The sequence below is a fragment of the Micropterus salmoides genome, unplaced genomic scaffold (genome assembly GCF_014851395.1).
Source record: "Micropterus salmoides isolate LMB-PRFRI ecotype aquatic unplaced genomic scaffold, ASM1485139v1 Ms_hic_scaffold_16, whole genome shotgun sequence".
NCBI classification, from domain to species: domain Eukaryota; kingdom Metazoa; phylum Chordata; class Actinopteri; order Centrarchiformes; family Centrarchidae; genus Micropterus; species Micropterus salmoides.
In genome coordinates this window covers 25,756,864-25,774,013 of record NW_024040707.1, presented here as the reverse complement: position 1 = coordinate 25,774,013, position 17,150 = coordinate 25,756,864, and the positions used below count along the sequence as shown (strand labels likewise).

The following is a 17,150-nucleotide window of genomic DNA, read 5'->3' as shown; positions in this document are numbered from 1 at the left end:
TGCCCGAGATCTGACTTGATATTGGCACCTTCAGCTCTGTTAACAGGAAGCTTGTGTTACAAACTGGGGCATTTACCAGGCATTGTAGGTGATTGTATAGTTGCATTGTGGGAAGTGTAAGATCCAGCAATTTGGGTGGCTTGACCTACAAAAGGGACTAAAAGTTGACCTATAACACAGACTCTGACGCATCAATTTTGACCAGTCTTTTGTTAATGTCTCTCGCACAGTGCTACAGTGCTAGAGTACCTCTGTAAATGAGATGTCTGTTGTGTATGTGTGATCCACTCAAGGTGTTAATTCCTGCTTTGTCCCTCTGTGTTCCTGAAATGTTCAGTGTCAGGAAGGTTATGATCAAATCACAAAGACCTATTTAAAAGTTTTCCAGGTTCCTCTTACAAAACTAAAAAGAGTTTCTATTCTTGAGTTATGGCACAGTTGGCATCCCTTAAGTGTATGTGTGAGAGTCAGCTCAGTTGATGTAAGTATAGGTTAGCTCCATAGTACTATAATTAGGGCAGTCCTGACACTCAGCTATGCATGCAGGCTTACTGACGCAGCTCTCTGAGACATAATCCAGACCCTGGTCCACTAAGAGAGTTAGACACACAGTGGGACACAACCCACCAGGATGGCATTTCAAAGTACAGTGATTCACTGAAATTTATTTACTTTCTATATTCATTAAAATCAAATCTAAATATTCTCAGAATCATAGAGATTTGGTCTTTTACACATAATAATCAAATCCACTATTGACATATAGTACAAAAGTAATTAATTAATTAATTAAGCTACACATCTTACTACACATTCTGAGCATGCTTGTAATCATGTGTCCTGTCGTGGAGACTGCCTATGGGAGAATGAGAATAAAGCTTCAGCTGTGTAGTCTGGTCAAACCATTCTGGCTCTGTTTTAAGCACTCAAATGAGTCAAGACACAGACACATTTCCTAAACTGAATATGGACTTGAGGAATGAAAAAAAAATGACACAGGATGTTCATGGCAGCTCACATATCACTCCCCAAACAGTTGATGTAAAGCTGTTTCCGATAAAAACGAAAAAAAAGTTTGTTCAGTATTTTAAAAACACAGTGGACTAATATCACTAATGTGTACGCAGGGCCACAGCCAGGAGTCCCCCCCTTAGGATGAACTAACTTTGGTGACCCTCTACATTTCATCTAGCACCATCATCAAGTCAACATTTTAAAGTGTCCAGTACTTTGGTTTGTGACAAAATACCTGCAGAACCAATGACGTTCCCATCAGCCTCAACATGGTGGGTTTAGTGCTAATAGTAATAGTTTATTAGATAGCATGCTAACACGCTAAATTAAGATGGTTTCCAAACAGCATACCTGCTTACTGTGAGCGTGTTAGGATGTTGACGTTGTTGATATTTAGCTCAAAGGGCAGCTAGCATGGCTGCTGTAGACTGTAAGTCTTGTTCTGTCTGACAAAGAGTCAATCTATGTCTATGTTGTTGCAAGTCTTTGGTAGACAGAATCAGATTCTTTGCAAGTGTTGTTTCAATTAGGCAGTAGGGGAGACTGAGGTGATTTAAGCCTGTGGGGAAGTTGAGCCGCCCCTTGTTTCTCTGCAACCATAGACCAAATTGGTCATGTGAATACATGTTTGAAGAGTCATCCATTTTACTCACCCAGTGATGGAGAGAGGCTGGATGACACAAGTTTGTTAAAATGTCAGGGATGGAGTAATTTGAGCCAAAAGACCTGGGGGAAATTGAGTCAACTATTTTACTGTAATTTTACATTGCATTTAGATGCATTATGTGACATTATGCATTTTAGACCATAAACCATCATGCCATGCTTCTATAAATGGAAAACAGGCTTCAACTCCTATTGTGGGTTTGGACAGAGTAGTGGGAGAGGTACAAAAATGGGAAGTCCCTACATCAGGTGACACAGGACTTACAGGCTTACCCCTCATATGGGGCAAGTTGAGCCAAGAATCCACTTTTTTTGGAAAGCCATATATAGAAATATATATACATATTTTAGTTGTAGACCTTACAGTCATGTCCTCATTTTAAAGTCATCTCAAGTAAAACCTGGTTCAACTCACATCGCTCTTCCCTAATTGGAGGAAGAATTCATCTGAAAATCAACAACTAACTAAGCTCCGACTAAAATAACGGTTTCAGAACATTGTCTGTATTTTCTCCATAATAACTACCAGATGGCATTGTTCTCTAACAGGAACTTGCTACTGTGCTATTTCTTAACTGAGGTCGATGAAGGTCAAAGTTCAGAATGTCATTTCAAATCCCTCTCCATGCTGCCAAGAATACAATTTCAACGGGCCACTAATTAATTACTTGTAGAAAATGTCCACCACATTTCTAAAGGCCCCAAATTCCCAGAGAACAGAGAACATGATCACAGTGGCCTCCATAGCCAAATAGCTTAATCCATTTAACAGTTTGATTAATTGCTTTTATACTATTCTTCTGTTGTAGATGTTTACATTTACACAAAGAAAATGGAGCAAAAAATATTTTTAAATAAAAAAAAAGAATTCAAAGAGGGTATGAAACCGCTGGTTTGTCTTTTAATCATTTCAACATAACACATGACAACTCAAAGATACACTGTACTGTACAATAAGTCAATAGTTCTGTTGTTGTGTTCATCATCTCTTTGGATCAACCAATATACAAATCTGTCACTTTTACATTGCAGCAACTGATTGCATGTGAGATATGTAACAAAAAAAGCAAGACTTCTCATTTTCTTTCTTTCTCCAAAGCACATCGTTTATATAATTCTCCCTGTAGTTGATAAACTCCATGCTATATAAAATAGTGTAAGTGAATGCAAGTATTCTATTTTCGTTCACCTTCTTTATTCCAGAAGTGGCTGTAATAGCAAGTGATGACAATGCGCTATGTCACTAAACGAGATACACAAAGAGGTTGGAATGCAAGACTTACATTAAGCTAGAAATATATAAAACTACATGTGGATGTTGCCTGCATGAGACAGAACCCAGTTTCTTACTAAAAGCAACAAAAAAAGAGAGGGAGAGAGAGAGAGAGCATTATTAAAATCAAGTCAGTTTTTCTTTTAAACTGATGAACAAATTCCCTTAAAATGTTTGTGTTCTGCACCTAGTAGTAAAGAGGAAAAGGTGAGGATAAGTGCATCCCTAGTAGGTGCAGGTCGAGGTAATGGAGCCACAGCCAAGCCAAAGAACAGAACAACATCACTGTCAGAGGTCAGGGAGGATCAATTTTATGTCAAGTGTTTCAGAGTCGTGCTGGTTTGATATTAGCTTTTTGTTTCCACTCAGACTATAGAAGCCCATTCCTGACAGAAAAAGAAAAAACTGCTGGAAAGTTGTGCAACGGTAAATTACAAGTGTGAGATACTGTAGTAAGTAAAATTTATGATATACTAAGTAAATTTAAAAAGCAGAATCACAATGGGTTCAGTGTAGAGATGGGTCTAGCCTTGTGAGACCAAGTCTATTCTGACTTAAACATGTTGACTTAGTAAGTAATAATTTTGACAGTATCTGATAATTAAAAGTAAGTTTTAATTAACCATGAGTATTTCTTGCCTAAATTTTCCTGTTTTTTCTTTTCTTAGCCGCATTGGACTTTCATACACATCAGGGTACAGAGTTCAGAAACAGGGCCCATTTTTCCCAGAATGACACTATGAAGCATGACTGACCCAGTCCTGGGTAAATCGCTCTAAAAAAACGGCCCCTATGAGCTCAGGTCATAGAACAGGCGTGAGATCTGTTGTTGTCAGTGTTTTACAGCTACAAGTACAGTTAGCCACACTTCTGCATTCAAAAAGATGGTTTCACTTCTGTCTAAATATCTAAAAGTTGTTCTCTTTTTCAACAACTTAATGAGTTTATGTTTAATACAATTAATTTAAAAGCCAGTGATAGCCAATTGCCACCTGTAATTTGTACACACTATGGTACTATTCATAGAGTGAGTCATTATCAGCATCAAGATGTTCCTTTTGGCAGGGACAACAGGTTTAGCGACCATGGTTGTAAGCTTTAAGTGCTATATTTTGGGGTCACTCCTCACTTCATGTTCACTTCTTGTTCAGTTACGTGGGCTAAAAATGGCCTGCAGATGGGTCTCTGTTGCAACAGAGTTTCAATGGCAGGTTGTGGTCAGGTTGTGGCTTTCACACTCTACTGACAACGGTCTTGTTTCTCACTGCCTCTGAATAACAGACATGTTGTCGCTGTTCTTTTCAAGCACTTGGCTATAGAGTTTGATTAGATACATGTATGAGAGAGAAGGCAAAGCAGGTTACCCAAAAAACAAAAAGGTTTCAAACGAGAAGGGGCAGGGGGGGCTCTTATGTAGAAGGATATTAGTGAAAAGTCTATCAAAAATACTGTTATTCTTTTGGAGAAAAGAAATACACAAAGGTTGATAAAGTCTACACATCAAACTAATGGCACATACATATACAGGATCAATACAAAATTAAAAACATGAACATATAAGCTGAAATTTTTAAAGAAAAAAATACTCTTCTTTTTAAAGGTTGAAAGTGCTAGAATTCAGATTAGCTCACAGAAACCCAGGGAGGACAAACTTAATACATGCCAAAAGCTTTTCCTTAAAACCTTATTCCTTATAAGCCTTTTTCCTTATAAATGCTCAATTTGATTGCTACAAATCTGGCTTAAGCCAAGAGGGTTTTTCTTAAAAATTACCTTTTTATTTGAATCTTGTCTTTTTTTCAGTATTTCATGTAAATTCTCAGAAAGGTGCCGACAGCTGATTTTTTTTAGAATCAATAAAAAGTTTAATCATTTTAGTCATCAAAACACTGACTTTCCATGAGGGGGATGGGGGGGGGACTAATAAGTGTAAAATAGTTCCAAACTTGGATTGTAAAAATCTACAATTTTAGCAATGAAGTTGCAATTAAACAGTCAGACTGCGGGGAAGCTTTTTCTACATCAGTGCTTGCTGATTCTGAAATGCAGCTGCTGCTACTTTCCAAGAAGAATATTCACCTGTCGAACACACAGGAGCCATCAGCTGCTCATCGTCAGGGTTTCATACCCTACAGTATCAAAAATCGCTCCTAACACTTGTAGCATTTTGTAACAAGCAATTGTGCAAAAATGTAGTTTCTTCTCCCCAGGTTTTGGTAAGAAAAATAAAACAAATAAAATTGAGGTGATGTGTTGTGTTGTTTTTCGAGGTCCTGTTTTATACAAACAGAAAATAATATATCATATGATAACAAACAAAACAAATAAACGACTATTAGCAATATCCCAAGTTGTGCAGTCAGTCATGTGTCCCGCTGTGCTTTGAATGTCAAAGCCCGGGGATTCGGTGGCTGCATTCTTCCGGATATCGCCGTATTTTCAGACCCTTTTCCTTTAACTCTACAAAGCAGCTGAGAGAGGAGGAGGAGGAGTACAGAGGGGATGGGGCCCGAGGATGATGAACACTTTGTCGGTTCGGTTTGTGCATGTTTTCAGCTCGCTGTCCATCTTGCAAACAATTGAAATGTTCTAGTGGTCTACAGTTGTCATCCGTCAGCAACCATAGCTAAAAGCAGCAATATGTATTTTATTTTTTATTTTTACGTGCTATGTTTTTTCTTTTTTTCTTTGTTTTTACTCAACTATTAATGGTGGTTGGGGCTCGCCTATGGCATGACGACTGCTATAAGTAAAGTGAACGGGTCTTCTTCTATGACTGGAACGACATTTAAGCACAAAATGAACTGTCACAGATGATGCAGGAGCTCAGCCCTGTGTGAAGTTAAGGATGTGACGGTTGTGTTGGTCATGCCGCTGACAGAGCTTTAGAAAATGAGCACCTATTTCACTTTGAGGCTTAGGTTAACTTTGGGCTCAGGTTTTTATCGGCTGGTGGTGAACGGTTAGAAAGAATCTAAACTCCAAGACATCCAAAACCACTAAGGTCCTGGGAGCTCAGGTGGATCTTCAGCTGGGATTTCTTCACAGCACAGGGGTTACATATTCCACTGGATAAAGACCTAGGCATGACTTCATAGGCCATCCATGTCAGCATCCCTATGACACAATCTATCTAGCTCAAATTTGAATTGATAATTAAGCCACTAACAGCCTTCTATATATATTTCCCATCCACAGTTCTGATTCCACTATACTAACTCAGGTACATGTAAAGGTAAAGACTGGATATGACAGAGAAAGCTTAAGGGAAAAAGCTAATACTTCATCCATTTGTTTGATCAAAAATGCAAGATACACACAAATGTAAACCTGCCAGACACAAAACATCATCACTTAGTTTACCTAAAATACACCTTACTGAGATAAAAGCAACGATAATATTCATTTTTGAGATATTTCGTACACTGCAATAACATTCTTTAACACATTTTTCCTCATCTGTCACTGTAATTCTTATTTTTTGCCATTCACATATGTCAGGGTTCATCATTACCATGATGATGCATCTTTTTAAAAGACTGCCTAAAGATGTGTTTGTATTTTATTCCAAAAATAGATATTTTAGGTTTGTTGGGCAGCCAAGAAATAGCTGCAAATATGTATATATCATGGGAACTTTTAAAGATAACTGTTAGGAGGAAGACAGGTGAAGGAAGGAGAGTGAGAAGAAAGTCTCTGTCTCAGGCAGTGAAAACCTCTAGAAGTCACGAGGAAGGAGACAAAAGGTTTCCCAAAGAGATTCCTAAAGGTGAAGTGCCTTCTGCTGAAAAAAAGTGCTTCTCTTGAGGAACAGTAAAAACGCAAGCATGATATTACATCATTTTCAACCAACTCACACACTTTCACATTTCTTTCCTTTTTTGATTTTCTTTTAAAAAAATGTGTGTGACTGGTCTTTGTGTTTGGCAGCAAACAGATATCTTATCAGTTATATGACAAGAGTCTGTTTTTCATTTAGTGCGCTATATTCATTAAAACTGACCCGACTCTAGGAGCACATCAGTTACAGTTAAAATAATAATAGGGACATCCATTTATTTTTTTTTCTTGTTTGAAGAGCACTTTTTTTTAGAGGCAGGGGGTCGCTTTTGTGGCTCTAGCCTAGCCATCTAGAGGAGGATTTTAGAGTTAAGGTTCAATTGTTGACTCATTGTCTCTATTTCTTTCATTCCTTCACTGATCTCTCTCCTCTCCGTACTGATCATGACAGTTCAGGTTATTAGAGTAGGTGTTTCAAAACTCAAGACTTCTACCATGTTCTTACATTTGGAAAAAAAAAAATAAAACAAAATATCCACTTCAAACTATATTTTTTTTCTGGCTCACAACAAGACAGATAATCTTCACTAAAAATTATCTTTGATTTTTTTTTTTAATATTATTACTTTAGAAAGTATGCAGTACCATGCCTTTTGGCCTACTGATCCTGCCCTCTATACTACTAAATAGGGGATGGAAGGAGGATAACAGGGGAAGTAAATAAAAATAAAAAGATAAGAGTTAATACATTGTTATAACTATAGGATAGGGGGAAAAAGCCCAAATAAAAGCTGCTTCAACTTCTTTTCTCACCTTTTCCTTTTTGCTCAAAGGGGTTTAACTTCCTTTTAAGGCTCAATCAAAGGCTTTTGTGCACTTTCATTTAAGGCTTCTAAGTGTTCATTTGTGTATTTATTTATTCAAATTCTCAAACTTCTCCGATCAGGCCCTGTAATGAACCCCAGCCCAAAATATCCATGATGAGCTGAGCTGAGGCTGACGTGGAGGCCATCTTGACTGGGCGGGGCTGGGCCGAGGGCTGGCTCTCTCACTGGAAGGCCTGGTGGAAGCGAGGCAGTGTGGTGGTACTAAGGCTGGAGCTGAACACTGATGGGAGGGGGTGCAGGGGTCCGAGGCCTAGACCACCACTGGCGCTCTGCTGCTCCTGAGGTTGCGGTTGCAAAGAGGTAAGATGTGCCGTGCCGACTGCTGCAGAATGCGCCTCGGCAGCGTGCAGAGATGAGGAAGAGGAGATGGAAGACGAAGAGGTCGCAGATGAGGTGTAGCCCATCACCAGCCCTCCCGTGCTCATGGGGGCGCTATAGGGAGGCAGGTTGAGGGGCAGGAACCCCAGCAGGTGGGAGAAGTCCATGTTAGCAGCACACAGAGACTCAGCGATCACCGCAGGGCTCTTGGACAGGAGGGGATCCCCGCAAAGCTCATCCGCCAGGCCCGAGGTGGGCTCCAGTCCGTCCTTGGGGGACGAGGCAGCAGCGTGGGGCTCAGCAGAGGGAACCGGGCCTGGCGAGCCACTCTGCAGATCCATGAGGAAGCTCTCCATCTCCACTTTCAAGGGCTTGTCCAGCAGGTATGAGGTAGATCCCAGCTGGTATTTGGGGGCTTGCTGGGGCTGGTGCTGCTGCTGGGGAGCCGGAGGCTGGTGGTGTGGGGGCAGCGGAGGGGAATGATGGTGGTGGTGATGGTGGTGGTGATGGTGGTGGTGATGGGAGTGTGGATGAAGAGGTCCAGGGGATTCCATGTGACAGCCCATGCCCATAGCTGCAGACAAGGAACTGGGCATCAGGGACGGGTGTGGGTGACCCACCCCAGAATTAGACATGGCCTGGAGATGATGGGGGTTGTACATGCCCATCGGAAAAGGCGCCCCGCTGGGGAATGGTTTGCCCATCATTGGGTCTTTATTGGGACCCATTCCACACATCATGGGGCTGAGCTCCTCCTTCACAGAGCAAGGCGGTGACCCTGAGGCTAAAAGACCTAACATATCAGGAGGCTCCGTCTTGATCTTCAGCAGCTCCTGCGAGTGGCTCTTCTTCACGTGGCGTGTCAGATGGTCCTTCCTGCCAAAACGCTGGGCACAGTACTGGCACAGGAAGTCCTTTCGGCCTGTGTGGACCACCATGTGCCGTCTCACATCCTTCCGCGTATAGAAACGCCGGTCACAGTGGTCGCACGGGTGTTTTTTCTCCTTGGCGCCACCAGAAGACTTCCCAGAGTGGCTCTTGAGGTGCTCCAGGAGTATGGGTGTGCTCTCGTAGGTCTGCATGCAAACTTTACAGGTGAGATCCCCTGCTGTGGCAGAGTGCATGGCCACATGGCGCTTATATCCCAGCTTGGTGTTGTAGTGCTTCCCACACTCCTCACACTTGAAGGCCTCCTTGTTAGGGTCATGGGTCTGCAGGTGGTTCTTCAGGTGGTCTTTGCGGTGGAACATTTTCTCACAGAACGAGCACTGATGGGTCTTCTGTGGAGAGTGTGTGGCCATATGCCTGCAAGAAAACGACAGATTGTAAATGTTAGCGGGTGGTTTACGAGAAGTTACACAGTCCTTGTCATATAGTCATGTTTATTATACAGTCTGTCAGTCGGGTGCATGCTAAAGTGAGGCCTGAATTCCTTTCAGTCAAACCCCTTGTGTCCATATTTAAATAAGTGAGTCACTGTGGTTTACAGTGAGGACCCAAAATGGGTTTTGTAACCACTTCCTGTGATTCACTGGATTCCAAACATCCTAGTATGTTGATGAGTTTGAGACGAGGTCACTTAAACCTGCATTGACTGATTTTTTGGCCACTGCTGTAAACACAACATTGACATTTTATCACCTTACAGTATAAAGCTGATAATGTGAACATGTTATCAAACAGTTGCTTATTGACACATCCATCAGTTACAGAGCAACATAGCATTCATTCGGCTTCTTGGCTTGAAAATGCAATGATCATCAGAAAGTACAGATGGATGGATGAAAATAAATCCGATATTCACTCTCCTTTTAGCGCTGTTCTGAGTGTCCACCTGGGCAAGTAGTGGGTTTATCAGAGCTTCTTCACTGTGAACTGCTGTTGCAGGTCGCAAAACCAACACAAACAATGAGCTAAAAGATGATAAAGGTCTTCGTTTTATATCCTTTCCCTGGGGATTCTGAGAAAGCTAGGGAAGCCATGTATCATACTGTAATTAAAAGGAGGTGAATTGAGCAGTGTGATTAATGCTCAGTACCTGAAGAGTTTGTATTTGGAGCTGAAGGCCTTGGGACAGTGTGGCTGTGAGCAGCGGAAGGGTTTCTCTCCTGTATGACTCAAGGCGTGGAGCCGGAGCTTCTCCTGTGAGGCGAACAGGGCCCCGCACACCAAACACTCGTTCCCACTCCCTCTCCCTCCCTCTTCTCCTTCTTCTTCCCTCTCCCTCTCTTTCCCCCTCTCTCTCTCTCTTTCTCTTTCTGTCCTTGGCAGCGGGGCGGCGCTCCCAAACAGCTTGGCGGCAGTCCGTCGTCCCTCTTCCTCCAGCGTCAGTGCAGTAATATGTGTGTGTGAGGCATCGGCGGCAGCAGCTGCCATGGCAGCCCTAGAGTGCCGCTGCCATGAAAATTTACTTGCGGCTCCCCTGCCTCGCAGGCTCAACGTGGGAAGTTACAGGGGGGTTTGTCAAAAAAGAAGGTGACCAACAGCTCACAGGAAGGGCCAATGATCCAGCAGAAACATCAAGGTAAGCCAAAATCTGTGGTGAGATAGAAGGTACATGCTTTGAAGCTAACTGTTCCCAAGTTTGTGGCAACATTGAAGATGTTTTCTTATAAACCCTGATTTTTACCTGTAAAATCCTACTTGTCCTTCTTTCGTCTCACTTTCCTTCTCTCACTCTCTGCTTCAGTCGCTCCTCTTCTTCACTTGTTGTCTCCTCCTCACCCAGTCCCAACAGCTATGGTTGGCGGTGAGTGGGAAACACTGCTCTGCATTTTTGCTGTCCTGCAAAGAGAGAGCAAACATTACAAAAGTGACCCCAGAGTCCTTGTATTTTAAAGCTTTGACAAAATTGTAACAAAATGCATTAATGTAGACAACAACTCAGAATCCAAGCAAATGGAAAAAGGAAACCTTTCCAGCCTATAATTCAACAGGCTGAATCATAAAATCAGTCCTTTGCTAGTTCCTCTGAGCTCACTAGGGGGAGCTGAATGACAAGTCTGACTGACATGACAGAGACTACAAAGGATTACCAAAATATTGTTTTGTGAATGATGATTCGCAGTCAGTCACAGCACATTATTGTATAACCATACGTGAAGACTGAATGTAATTACACATCCTCATCATGTCAGATGACAGCACAGTGCTTTGTGTGTGTTAATGTGTATACATGTATGTACTTGTTATGAAACTGGATAAGGCTCCTGTAATCCTTGGAAAAACACAGAAATACACACAACCCCCAGGGTAGAGAGAGGGTTGTGGCGGGTGAGGGACGACAGGGGGAGGGCAGTGTTTACAACACAAACTCAGGCTTCCTAGTACTGTCAGTCAACCTGAACTCAACAACTTCTTGTCAACAGTGTAAAAAGTTGTGAAAAAAGAGGCAGCACAACTGCACTGAAACAGCTACTGACCTGCAGTTAAAAAATATTCCCGAGAGACTGCTGAACTCTCTCTCCCTGTCATCTCTGAATTCCCTTATTTACCCTCAGTGACCTGCGTGACCCCAGCGGGCTAACACACCAGCCAAGTCCAAGGTTGAGCGGACAAAACACTGATCACAATGTTAGCCATCCACCGAGTGTCAGTCACGTGAACCGAGAGTGCATATAAGTCCCGTAAACACATGTGGGCATATGTGACTTGGGAATACACACACACACACATGCACAGGTCTGCACATACATACACAACTCCAAATGTAATGGCATCCTTTCTGTGTGAGAGGTCAATGAGTTAAGAAAGACAGCAAGCATGCTACAATCAGCTCTGAGTGTTTTTACATTTACATGATTACACAGAAATGCCCAAACATGTATCCACAGGTTGGTACATGTGGCGAAACCACGTACATATGAGAGTTGTGTGTTTGTTCATGTAATTTCTTCTACACAAGACACACGTTAGCACATGCGTGCCTGTGTGCTCACGTATGTCTTAGTGTGTACATGTGCATACATGTGTGTTTGTTCTCATAATGTATGTGTGTTTACGGCGGTGGTTAAGAGGACCTGACAGCTGTAGCGTTGTGTGGTGGTCATCACCCAGCAGGGAGGGTGCAGGGGGGTGACACCCGTCCCATTGACCACCCTCAGGGAGCCCGGCTCTATTGTACAGCCTACCCACATCGCACATTCCTGGCCTGAACCATGCCGTGTCGCCCTGCCTCTCTCCTCCGCACACAACAGCACATACAACACACAGGGTTCTGGTCACACCGAATGCAACATCATGTACACACCCTCCCCCCAAGCCAGCATGCTCAAACACACTCACAAAGGCGCGCACATAGACAGGCAGATACAGTACAATGAAGAGAATCCACACCATCAAGTTATAGAAATAAACCAAATAGAGCTTGAACTCAAAGGACACACCATGACAGACCATGTAGAGCAGTAACTTCAAACATGGTCTCCCTCAGGCCTGAACAAGCCCAGGTGACTCATACTGACCAATGCAATACAATCATGCTTGCATTATGTATACATTACATTAAAACTCTCTTCAATTAAAATGTCATTCTACATTTCTGACTGTTACCACCCTATTACCAATGATTCAATTTGACCACCATTCATCAAGCAGGGATGCTCTTCTTCATATACAAACTTATGTTTTATGCTTGAGAGTAATGCTGATTACTGAAACACTCCACGTAAGTCCAAAGCAACTTTTGTCGTGGTACAGTAACATATATCATTTTTCATTTTAATTTTATTCTGGTGAAATACTGACATATCACTATATAATTCTGTGCTTAATTTGATAAGAAGCAAGCATGATCGAATCTCTGACCAATTTGGTGAGAATTATTTGCTAAATTAAGAGGAAATGTCCATGTTTACTAAAAATGTGACTTTTTTCACAGCAGATGTTTCGACTTGTAGTAACAGCACCTGCTTAACTAAGAACATTAATGGCTCTGTTCTAAGTGTCCCAGTAAGTCATGACATTGTGAAAGTGAGCCAACATGCACAGTACCAAGACCCTGAAACTGAAGCAGCTAAATGGAATTCAGCCATCATTAATTATATTATTTACACCTGTACTTTTCTACTGTGATGTATCAAAATGGTTTCTGTGAAAAAGATCTGTAGGCTACACTTCAGTGCAACAGACATCAATGTGATTTTTTTCTAGTTTTTTCTTCAACCTGAATACAAACATCATTTTACGTACTTTCTTATGATCACTGCAATTTTAATATTTCCTCTATATCTCCCACACCTGCTTTAAACCGCTATTTCCTCTCCCAAAATCTTGTAGCTGCAGTACAAATCCAATCATGATGAAGAAAGTTACTGAACTTGTCCTGCTAAAAGTTAACGTTAGCTTAGCGTAGCAGAGAAACAGTAACAACCCTTTCTTTTAAATCAAATATCACAATGTATTAAATTGTAGATATTGATTTACTACCCTGCGACCCTGTATGCAGGATAAGCGGTTAACGATGGATGGATGGATGGATCAGCCATTAATCAACACATTTCTTGTGTTTCTCAACAAACTCTTTTTGCCAAAGGAGAAGCATTAGGATCTTTCCCGCATGTCTCTCTGCAGTGCTACACACGCTGCTACATGTTCCTTATTATGTATCAATCAACCAATGAATATCCAGCTGAGGATTCTCTCATATGTTCCCACTCCACATGTATAAAACTCCTCAGTTCGCTCACTGTTTGTCCTCACTGTTGTGTTTGTACAGTAAATCCATCACCATCAGTCTGCGGCTACGATCAATTGTGAGCTCCAGATGCACTCATGTTCACTGGTCTCACAGAAACAATACTGGTCACTGGTAATATAATAACTAATGCACATACATATGTATACTATTTTACATGTTTTTTTGTATTTTCCTTTCACATGGGCATAATAGGGGTGTATTTCCCCGTATGATGAACGGTTTCTTGGCATTTTTCCCTGCTAATAAAGATTAATATAGTGTAGAATGGGGAAAATAATAAAATGATTCATGCTGTTGTCCATTTTTGTTTCAAAGGCCATTTGTTGTTTCACAGTTTTCATTAGGTTTAGCTAGAAAAATCTTTGTTCTTCTTATAAATCGTGTACAAATTCTACTAAATCTTAAATTTGGAATTAGATAGCCATTGTTGTAGGTACAAGAATGGAAGTTAATTATTGAAGCTCTGTGTGATTCAAACCCTTTCTCAACTTTCTGCATAACAAGTAGAAGTAGGCGCGTTCTTCTCCTCACCCCTATGAAGAGAGGAAGAAGACAGATTGACCACAGACACGACACACACTCAGGTGATACGTGACAAATACCTGCTTTTTGTTTCAGTGATGTTTTGCTCAATTGTATGAATAATTAAATCTGTCTAACTACTCCAAGTTCCAGGGATGGGACAGAATACATTTTCTGTGTACAGGAAATATGACATCTGTGTAAACTACCATCTATGCATGGAAGTCATTTCACTATTCAAAATCAGCAAAGTAGTAGCATATCCTTTTAAATTACAGGCCATATTGGGCATCCCCAGACAATAAACAACATACAAAGTGACAATGCTTCATTTCTAGATTACAGAAAAAAAGAACTAAAACACAGAGTTTCAGAGAGATTAAGATTGGGAGAAGAAGTACCAGTAATGTTACTTTATTATAGTCTAACTCTACGGGTCTTTGGACAGTTTGTCTGTCAAACCAAGCACATTTTAAGATATCAACGCAAACTTTTGATGAGCATTTTCGACTATGTTCTTAATTCCTCTAGTTTTTAGGAAACAAATTTACAGATCAATAATGAATATAATCATTGGTTGCAACGCTACATGTTAGTAATAGTTAACGATAACTACAAACGCACTATACAGGTATTAGGTCAGTGCACACACTGCTTCTTAAGCTGGGTTTTCCGCCAGCACAAACAGCCCAACTGCAGCCATTTCCAACCACTAATCACACTTCACCATCAGTGCGGTGATCACAAAGTAACAAACTGCAATGCTGCAGGATGGAACTTCATTCCAAAATGGCAGATGCCGCTACGACAAACACTGCACAACACATTCACATAGAACCTCTGCTTACTTCCCCTAATCAAAAACGTTGAAAGCAGAATTGAACCGCCACTTTCCAACCGCCCGGGTGTCTTTAGTTTCTGTCCTGGATGAAAGAGCTTCCACATTCCTTTCCTGAGGGGTCAGAGGTCATCCTCTGCGCTGCCTGCCTGCCCGCCCGCCATGGCTCCCGCATGCTGAGTGACTGGTATTAACCCCTTCGCTGCCTGCCGCAGCCATACTGAGTAACACGTGAGAAAGGTTTCAGGGTTTGTCAGATTCTTTGTGGTGCTGATGGCACGATGCAGGGCCAAACCAGGCCAGACCAGAGCAGGCTGGTAGCCTCTGCAGTCCTGTGGTCCACATATTAGGACGCTGCAGCTACACAAGCTGCTTTACAAAACTACACGAACAAACTAAATATAGAGAGTGAGTTCACCATCCGGAGCTTAGGTGACAACAGCCGTACTTGTGGGGAGAGGAGAAGGAGGGGGGGGGGGGGGGGGGTTGAAGTGCTCTGGGGAGGTGAACATGTCGCACAAACATTTGAAGTAAAAAATAAAAAGTGATTATTGATGACAGGCAAGTTGTCCGCAAGTAAATGCTAAAATGCAGACTTTGTTGCTTAATTTGAAAAGTACACATGTAACTACAAATGTTACACATGTTGTTATAAACAAAAATGACTAGTGCTTTCACGTGTGGCAGTTATTTCTTCTTTGTGAGCTCATGACTTTTTAGAGATAGGTTCTCAGATGTTCTCAGAAGTTCTCACAGGACAGCGATGCTACAAATGTTGATCTTACAGAATATGATGCATTGCTGTAGACTGAACCACCTAACAGAATATAAAGGAGTTAATTGAAATTAATCCAGAAAAACGTAATAAGTAATAATAGCCAAACACTGACAGGAAACATTTTACTGTATAATGAGTACTTTTACATTTTATTCTTTAAGTAGGTTTAGCTGATAATGCTTACATTATTTTTAATACAGGACTGCGACTTGTAATGGTGAGTATTTTTAGTGTGGTATTTGTTCTTTTCTTCTAAGTCAAAGGTCTAAATATTTTTTCCACCACTGGAAGCAGCAGAGTCAGAGTGAGAGAGTGAAGGAAGGGGGTCAGAAGTGAGGTAAACGAGAGAGGGATAAAGGATGATGAAAAAAGGAGGGAAAACGGGAGTCATTTGCAGCAGTGGAGTAAGGGGTCTTTGCACCAGTCAAGTGACTCCAGAGAGAGATGAGGGCTGGTGGTGGAGGAGGCGGGGGGGCAGGTCACGCTTTACTAACCACATTGAACAGGACTGGAAGCCAGAGAGGACAAATGCGGCATGGCCGAGATCAGCTCACTTCGGCGGTGTCAAAAAACATTTCCAGCTAATTTCTTTTTTGGAGTATTCAGAGAAAAGTTGGGACATCATGGAAACAGAAAGAAGAGATAGATGAGGATTACACAACTACTCAGCCAAACACAATGTAAATAATGAAGCAAATATATTCCTTGTAAATTTGCAAATGAAATAAATAAGCGTGCATTGCAGGGCTGCAACTGAAAGTTCTTTTCATAATCAACCAGATAATCGACCAAATTTCCAGCCCCCCCAAAATATTCAATCTACTGTAATGTGAGAGATAGGAAAGCAGCAAATTCTCACATTTGAGGTCCTGGAACCACAGCATCAAATGTTTTACATTTGTGATGCAAAATAACAAATAATGGATCAAAATAGTACACGAGTCATCTCCTTTTGATCGATTCACCGATTAATTGTTGCAGCTGTAGTGAATTGTTAACTACTCACAACATCAGGGTTACAGTACAGGTTCTGTTACTGTTTCATTTTATAACATTTTTACATTAAGCCGGTACAAAAACACAGTTGATTTTAAATAACCTGCATGTGTGTGTAGGGCTGAATAATGAATTGTTTATTAATTGTGATCACAATTTTGTACTTTTTTTGTACCAATTAAAAACTTCAATGGGTGTAAAGCGTTTAGTGAAGAGCAAAAATGATTTTTATCCATAACAGTTACAACAATAACAATTTTGATAAGCTATTTATCGTTTAGATCAATTACCAACCGAACATCAAAACTTTGTTGCTTCCAACTTCTCAAATGCGAGGATTTGCTACTTCTCTCTGTTTTATATCATATGTTAGTTCAGTT

At 41.3% G+C, this 17,150-nt stretch overlaps 1 protein-coding gene across 2 annotated transcripts in view; it reads right to left on the bottom strand.

Annotated features, from left to right (window-relative positions):
* Positions 1-2,548: 2,548 nt before the first annotated feature.
* plagl2 (pleiomorphic adenoma gene-like 2) overlaps positions 2,549-17,150 on the bottom strand; it is a 44,678-nt gene continuing 30,076 nt past the window's right edge. For both annotated transcript variants that reach the window (XM_038723125.1, XM_038723124.1), the window contains exons 2-4: positions 10,568-10,722; positions 9,977-10,474; positions 2,549-9,243 (exon numbers count right to left, since the gene is read on the bottom strand). In XM_038723125.1, the coding sequence (XP_038579053.1) occupies positions 7,782-9,243; positions 9,977-10,314 (1,800 nt within the window). In that variant the 5' untranslated portion in view covers positions 10,315-10,474; positions 10,568-10,722 and the 3' untranslated portion in view covers positions 2,549-7,781. The remainder of the gene's footprint in view (positions 9,244-9,976; positions 10,475-10,567; positions 10,723-17,150) is intronic.